This window comes from Pocillopora damicornis, chromosome 13 (assembly GCF_964200805.1).
Source record: "Pocillopora damicornis chromosome 13, jaPocDami1.2, whole genome shotgun sequence".
NCBI lineage: Eukaryota > Metazoa > Cnidaria > Anthozoa > Scleractinia > Pocilloporidae > Pocillopora > Pocillopora damicornis.
The window spans coordinates 8,647,299-8,655,330 of record NC_142682.1 but is presented as its reverse complement, the minus strand read 5'-3'; the positions used below and the strand labels follow the sequence as shown (position 1 = coordinate 8,655,330).

At 36.9% G+C, this 8,032-nt stretch overlaps 1 protein-coding gene across 2 annotated transcripts; it reads right to left on the bottom strand.

The window, feature by feature from the left end:
- Nucleotides 1-62: 62 nt before the first annotated feature.
- Nucleotides 63-7,966, bottom strand: LOC113668706 (protein cereblon). Of its 2 annotated transcripts, none has more exons than XM_027184653.2 (12): nucleotides 7,831-7,966; nucleotides 7,299-7,384; nucleotides 6,839-6,979; nucleotides 6,172-6,233; nucleotides 5,654-5,812; nucleotides 5,056-5,233; nucleotides 4,469-4,522; nucleotides 3,908-3,992; nucleotides 2,964-3,079; nucleotides 2,242-2,303; nucleotides 1,596-1,727; nucleotides 63-1,213 (listed from the first exon to the last, which is right to left on the bottom strand). In XM_027184653.2, the coding sequence occupies exons 1-12, from the start codon at nucleotides 7,949-7,951 to the stop codon at nucleotides 1,006-1,008; spliced, it is 1,404 nt and encodes a 467-aa protein (XP_027040454.1). In that variant the 5' UTR covers nucleotides 7,952-7,966; the 3' UTR covers nucleotides 63-1,005. The 2 variants fall into 2 exon arrangements, with proteins under 2 accessions (XP_027040454.1, XP_089048375.1); XM_089192249.1 differs by lacking the exon at nucleotides 2,964-3,079 and adding an exon at nucleotides 2,742-2,833.
- Nucleotides 7,967-8,032: the final 66 nt, after the last annotated feature.

The following is an 8,032-nucleotide window of genomic DNA, read 5'->3' as shown; positions in this document are numbered from 1 at the left end:
TGGGTGTCGATAGAAGATTCGTGACAAAAAAAAAAAACACGAATTAAAATCATCAAACACCATTACAGGTGAAAAAGCTTCATTTCTCGTTCCTCTTGTCGAAGACATTTGTTATGCTAACTTGCATATTAAGCTCTTTATCATTCAAACTACATACGAGAGAATTCCATCTCATCTTTGTATCAATACGACCGCAAAGCTTACTGGTTTTTACTGAAACAAATGCGATCGCCGCCTCCTTTTTCATTAGAAGTAACACAACTCATGCTTTCCTCAGTCAACAATGAGTCCTAACTATGCACGTTTCACTGTTCTTCTTATTACCGCCAGTCAAGTTGGCCTTACTTATAACTCTTATAACATAAACCGTCAAAGCGCCTCAATTTCCTCTGCCTTCCCGTATTCCCTTCCCTGCTCTGATTTTTCTCACTCAGAACACTACGCTGAGAGAAATTAGAATTTCTCTCGACATACAGCAACGCTGATTAAGGCTCTCAGACAGCCCTATTCTAGACGTACACCGCGTCCTCTAAAATTATTGGGTAATTGCGACTTCATTTACGTATCGAAGGTGTAAAGAGCGCTTTGCTAACTATGACGATACCTTGTGTACGCGTGTTTAGAGCTTAAACTAACAAAGAACCTTGTGGCGGATACAACTGATCCCTCGTCCATGTTTGATACAATTTTTATCAAATAGAGAAAGTTCAGTTTTCTACAATATAACATCAAACTTTTGTTCTACATTTTCAAAGTGTTGCGCGGTCATAGCTATCGTTGACAAATTTTTTGTCTTTCACTCAGTCCACATGAATTATCGACGTATGGAGGTGCATTATCTGGAACCCTTCTAAAGAAGTGCATTGACATTCACAGTTTTCTAACCCCTCACAAGTTAGAAAACTTAATATCCTCTCTACAACAACGAGCCAAGACAGGGTCCAAGGTTTTCAAAGCTGGGGTTTCCAGTATTTTGAGCTACTTTTAGCTGCACTGCACGGGTCTCTATGGGGACGAAGAGGTGGATGAGGAGGATGACGCCCTTGTATACTTTCCCGACGTTTCTTCTTGCTCGTCGTATTTTAAGGTGGGACGCAGAGACGCTCGGGTTAGTCCCCAAAACTTATTGGGCGACAGACCCTTTTTGACCGCAGTGAAACGCCATCCTAAGTGATCAGCGCATTGGGCACATTCAGCTATAGTCCAAGCATACCTAGAAGAAAAAAAAAACTCAAAAATCTAATCTGCAAGTAGTGTACACTTAACTCGCTCTGCTTGTAATCTGCCTCGATTTTACACATTCAGTCAATTTCTCTCCCAGAATGTCAGGTTCTCTTTCACACTGTACATTTCTTCAATTACCAGCATCTGACTGACTTTCAGTATCCATGTTTATCTCGCATGTTGGTTTTACACTCAGCTCCGCTTTGTGAGGTCACTCCCTTACCGAGATAAATTTGATTTGCAAGAAAGCAAAACTAACAAAAAAAAAACCCATTAAAAAAGTACACAGAACAAGAGAAAATTACGCAAAGGTTACATCTAACAAGGTTAGCAGCATTTAGCAGGGGTGGGTGGGGGAGATACCGACTTACCCTGGAAACCAGCTGTTCTGTGCGGTGGGTTTTCCTCTAAGTCTGATGCCGGAGGCTCGGTAAAATGTGAGCGTCTCGTGCACCCAGCCATTTGGATTCACATAAGCACCCAACGGACCATCCAAGGACATGCTGAAAAATAACATAAAAATATTGGAGAGTTAATTGAACTATGATTTAACGTTTAACGGAGTTAAAAACAGCCAGATGCGGGATAACATTTGGACATAACTTTTAACCCTGTTGCAGTGTGGCATTGTCATGCTACAACTAATCATTGAGAGACCAGAGTAAAAATGAATTAAGGAAAGACACGCTCCCAGGTGTATTTATCGGGTTCTCTCCTTCGTATGCGCAATGATATGTAGCGGTAGCCGAGATATAGAAAAAAATGGATACTTTGAGGACAAACGTTCTTGAATATACCTAAAATTCATTTACAACAACTGCATAAATAACAAAAAAGGCCGAAAGGTTCTCACTAGGCAAATATGTGCGCTGCTTTCTAGCTTTCCGTCGATTTGGAGCAATATTACAGAGGAAAGTTTCATGGAACTCTGAAAATCATCATTTTAAACAATTCTACCAAAAATAAATAACACAATATTCACTTAGAATGGTCTTAACTCACCAGATGACGCCTCACCTGAACAAATCACTTTTTTCCACGATCTTGGTATCACAACTACGACAGCACAACACGCTACACTGTAAGACAAAAGTGGGGTAGTGGGTGTGACGTCAGTCGTCCGTCAGTCGGTTGAAAAAGAATTGGAAATCAATCGATGGTAGATAGGAGTTCGTCTATTTGAGAAGAGTTATGTACCTACAAAAACTGGATTCGATAAGGGTCAAACACAACTCTTAAAAAGTAAACAGTCATTCTCAACTTTACGAAAATTTACAATCCGTCTTCGTTGTTCCCGGAAAAACGATCCTATGGACTTGCGCGAAATAGAAAAGAGAAAAAATGGGGTCTTTCATCCCATTACTTCTTGCTAATGTCAAACATTCAGTTAACCAACGAGACCAAGGGTAATTGAGTTCGCGTAAACTTATCTTCGTTGGCACTTATAGGCGAGTAAATAAAAACCAATAACAACGAAACAAAAGTAAACGATCCAGAACAAAATTAGAAATCGTTACTTTAAATGTCAGTTTAATCCCTGGGCGTGAGGAAAGCTGGTATTCTTTGACGTATGTCCTACATACCAAGGTCCACACAAAAAGAGAGAAACCTAAACAAAACAGCAGGAAAAAAAGGGGGAAGGATCGAAAAACGACAGGTGCACATGTTACAGTAAAGTATATACTTTGTTTAACAGTAAAGAGGAGGTTGCTCTTAAAAGTTTGAATCTTTTAAATTACCTTACGGACTATTTCTAGCTCTTTTCGTAGTCTTTGAGTAGGACAGTTGATACCAAGTATTTGAAGTCTAAGGCTATCATCTAAGGGCATATTAGCTGCCACCCAAAAAGAAAAGTCTGAAAATGATAGACACCAAAAAGTATACGACTGTTTCATCTTATGAAGCAATTACATGTACTTTGAACAATAAGTGTCACTCTTTTAAGATGCCTGCATCTACAGAGTTGCTCTGTGTTTATTTTTGCATTTGTATCTGATAAAGGTAAAGGTCAATTATAGCGTTCTTCCTCTCATAACAAAAGAAATATGAAAATTCTTGTTTCAGTTTACCTGAAAGCATTAACTATTCAGACCTTCCACATAATGTTGTAAGTATGCAAACAATAGTCTCCCTTTGGTGAAAAAATATGCATGGATATTTGTCCTCAGACACTACCTGTTTTAGATGCAAACAGTTTTCCAAGAGCAAAGCTTGAAGAAAATGTGAGGCTTGAGGAACAGATAATGTCCAAGGACTAATAAATGAGCATATTTTTGCACTATATAGAGGTTATTGCGTTTCTTATCCTTCAAATACAGTTGCATCACACGGAAAAAATATTTACAAACAACTCACCATTTACTATGCAAGATGTTAATTTTTCAATGTTCTCTGGTATAATTTTATAAACAAACAGACATGTCCATACTTCTGTAACAACCACAAAACGTTCTCTCATCTTGAATTGAATTTCAAACAATGACTTTTTTGAAGTGGACAAAAGTTTAAAAATTGGGTAATATCACTTTGGGTATATTCTTGGATATTCACCAGTTTATGCTGGATATATATTTTGTTATGGGTTGAATTTAGACCAATGGCATACAAGAAAAAGGATTTGATGGATTATAACCTATGATATCATGCAATACTAACTGAAGCACTAGTTCTTAATCATTGTTACCTAGTGGTGATCTAGGAACGTTGTCAATACGTAGAGTTTCACTCCAACTTTTTAACTCTTTCTTGATTAGCTCCATCAGAAGAAACTGTAGAAATTTAAATTTGACACAATAGTGAGATTATGTTTCCTTAAAAACTGCCAAGTTGCTGTTAAGTAGTGTGTTGCTGGGTTCTATTTTGTATACAGGGAAGAAATGATTGGTACACTGGTTGGTGACATGCATGGGCTGTTGTATTTTGGGGAAAACCCTCTACTCCACAAAATATAAACAGTTTCCAGTAAACTGTTACAAATCATAACACTTGCTTGTGGACACCAGCAGTTTCTCATATTTCATGGAAATATTTTCAAAGTTGTAGCTCTATTGAAAAGAACCTTTATGATTCAGTCTTTGAAAAGTCACTGCTAAGACCCATGTGTTTTATCCTTTACTTTCACCATTCCCAAAAAGAACTGTAGGTGATCTTGCTGAAGATCTGGAATGTGCCAGGTTGATCATGTGACAGTATCCAAAGGTTTTCTCCTTGATTAATATTTTTTATTGAACATTTTATAACTTACTGGATTGTACAACTCATATACCCAGCTTGGCCATGAACTTAGACTGGTGGGTACCTATAGAGTTGATCAGTGATTCAAGTTTAATAAGGTACCATGTATGTATATATGTATATATATATATATATATATATATATATATATATATATATATATATATATATAGCTCTGCAGCAAACATTTAAATAGACTGTCCTGCTTTTGATGCCATAACTAGTTCACCTAACTTCTCTCTTGCATTAGAGAAACTTTCACCACCCTAGACAGCATTTCTTAAAGATTTTAGAAAGATTGAACACAAAACAAAAACTTTATTAAAAAAGATGAAGGTCAAAAGAAGGGGGAACTAAATCCTCATATCAAGAAGTGTCCCTTTTGAAAAAAACAAACAAACAAACAAACCACAGGGATCACCAAGCTTGGTTCTTAGCTTTTGCCATATAGAGAAACATAAGACGGACTAATTGATCAAAAGCTACATAAGATTGTCACTCTGCAGCTTGATCAGTGAAAACAAAATTAAGAAAAGTAATTAAGAAAAAGTAGTGTTACTTCATCAAAGTAAATTTGATGCCTCCTTAAAATCTAACCTTGTGATACTTATTCTTCCCCAGTCTGTTTTTTCTGGAGGTGACCTGATGTGGTTTTTCATGGTAGCCACTAGTGGTTCCCTGGCAACCAAACTTGTGGTAACAAGACCAAAGTGCACCCTCAGGATGAGAGGGAAGGTTGACTTCTGGTAAAACATGCACTGTGGCCAGTAGAATACTGAGGCAGGAAAAAGCAAAACTTGGTTAAAATTTCAATATTTGAGCTCACTCCTTCATTCTAAAGACACTAAATGTGACGAAAATGTTATCAACTGGTTGTGACCCTATTCCAGTTCATGCCTTCCCATTGTTTTTCAGGTACTACATATTGTACAACAACTGTACATGGGTAAACGTGAACAATATTTCATTGATTCACAGTTGGCCATTGGTTGGCTGACAGTTGGCTAACAGTTGGTTGACCATTGGCTGACTATATCTTTTGGGAACTGTTCTTCTCTTTTACCATGTATCAGTTAGAGTTATTAGCTTAGAGACTTAAGCTAAAAGGACTATAAGAGGTTTCTTTACAGAAGTATAAGTCTTTAAAAGGTATTGAATAAAACACGTCACTATCTTGCATGACCTTGTAACTTACCCATCCACTTGCCTACGCAGTTCTTTAATTCGAAACCTTTGACGGCCTGTAGCTTTAATACGCAGTGTATTAATTCCTGCATCAGACTCTTCTTTCATGGAGAATATCTCTGCTGTGGTTCCAATGGCAGCAAGCAGCTGGCTTTGGTTAATGCCATATCTAGAGGACAACATGATATCAAACAATAAACATTGATATTATGAAATAATGAGAGGCTTGTTTAGAGATAAGAACTTGAGCTCTTGTCTTTAGTCACTGTAAAGCTTTTAAAGGAAACAAGAAAGAAAAGTTTGCATATTTTCAGTTTCACAATTTTTATCAAAATATCATTTCAAATCATGTTCGATAGAATTCAAAATATTTGACCTAGATAAGATATAAAACAATATATAACATTTAAAATCTGAAATGAGCTTGCAATACAATCTCCCAACAGAAGAGTTACTTATGAAAAAAACATTGGCAATAAAGTAGAAAAAAAGACATGTTCTCTGAGGACTGTGGCATTAATCTCTCACCTTGCATTTACCATGCCAAACGTTCTGTCTTTTTCTATAATATTTTTCATCATTGACACAGACTGGTGTTAAGAACAATTACATATGTAGTTAATAAAAGTCAATACATCCATATTATTTTAACAAAAAAATTGTAATCAAATAATACTAGATGTGCAGTCCCACCTTCCCACCCATTAAAGAGAATAAATGGCTATCAGAGAGATAAATTCCCTGATTATTTTATTTCCTTCTAAGCCCTTTTCAACATAGTTTTGAAAGACTAAAACCAAAGTTAAAAAGACCAAAGGAAAATATCACTGGGAGCCAATTAAAACTCATAGTAAAGAGAATGAAACTGCTTGATGCTTAGGAAAACATGAGCAACCAAATCTTAATGGTTTCAGTTTTTTATTCATTGGAAGTTGGTCAAGAGAGTTTTCTAGACCAGTCATAGGGCATAGTTGAGTAAAACCAATGCAATCTTGTATTACTTAGACATTCAATTGAAAACAGCTGCAGTTTAGTTGGTCAAATCATTTACCTTGTAATGTAAAAGTCAGTCAGTTAGTTTCTTAAAAGTTGCAACAGAGTTAAGTTAAGCTGATCATTCACCTATGTTCAAGTGAAGATTTGTCTAGTATATCTCTCAAGTCATGAATATATTTTGTAAAAGTGTATGTCCAACCTGAGGTTGAAATAAGTGAAGAGGAAGAGTTTGTCCAGGGACCAGAACAAGACCAGGTAACATCAGTAATGGAAGGGTGATATGTGAACCAGGCTCATGATATGTGCGTCCACTGAACTCATCCATTTCTTCACCAAGATACTGCAAGGAAAACAGACAAATACCTTAATTGTTCAAGATTTAATGTTTCCAGTCATGAGTCTTACACTTTGCTAAATATACACTAATTTGTGTTTTAACCATTTAACCTCTAAAAGTGACTAGCATCTAACTGCTCCTTACAAAATGATCCTAGAATCAAACATTAAGTTCATGAGAATGAAGAAAGTGATCACTAACTAAAGCACCTCATGATTACTGAACAAATTCCCCTTGGTGACAGCTTAGGAAATGTAAGGAGAAAAGTATGGAGAAATTGCATACTGATGTTAGGGTTAAAAGAGTGCAGGCTAATGCTCACTTGATGGCGAGTTGGAAGAGACTGGTCAAAATTCACTGTACACTCATTAAGGGCTCCGCCTTCATCACTATCCTGGACAATTTCAGCTGAATAAAAACCACAAAACAAATACATTAAATATTTTAGTAAGTCAGATAAATCACTCTTTACTGACAGAATGTCGAAATACAAATTCACATGCTTGCTATACGACAGCTGAGTTCATGAATGTCTTGTTCAGAGTAACTCTAGTCACAAAAGTCGAAGTTTAACGTCAGTACAGTCTAGAGTCTCCATCAATTATTTCATGTGTACACATTGTTGTCAGTTCAAATTTTCTTTGGTCCTGATAAAGCAGAAAAGTTTCCTATAAATCGAGCGTATAGCCCTCTTGATAGTAGCCCAAACCATACTGGCTTTATATCCACTGAGGAGAAAATTAGTCGAAATCCCTTTACTATTGCATTAACACATCTTTCTGCACCTAGCTACATTCTATGCAAACTTCGCCCGTTACACCGTTTTAGAGACTTCCCTCACAACATTATACTACCTGCCGAGTCACTTGTATCTGATTCAGAATCACCCCTGAGGTACAGTTCAAGTTCACCATCGTATCCATTTTGAACGTTAAGATCTTCATATTGCTCCTCGTCCGAAGACTCCTCCGCCATGTTTGTTTTGATTCTGCAACTGCTGCAAGTAGTTCTGGGACTGGCCGCCTTCGGCGGAAATCAAACGTCATCTTTGCCAAC

What these genes read in the sequence shown, in the direction of transcription:
- LOC113668706 (XM_027184653.2), bottom strand. Translation starts at nt 7,951, where the DNA reads ATGGCGGAGGAGTCTTCGGACGAGGAGCAATATGAAGATCTTAACGTT. An exon ending in AGATACAAGTGACTCGGCAG is followed by an intron (nt 7,385 to 7,830) that starts GTAGTATAATGT and finishes GTTTTTATTCAG; the next exon opens with CTGAAATTGTCCAGGATAGT. An exon ending in AGCTAGAAATAGTCCGTAAG is followed by an intron (nt 2,304 to 2,963) that starts GTAATTTAAAAG and finishes TTTGTCTTACAG; the next exon opens with TGTAGCGTGTTGTGCTGTCG.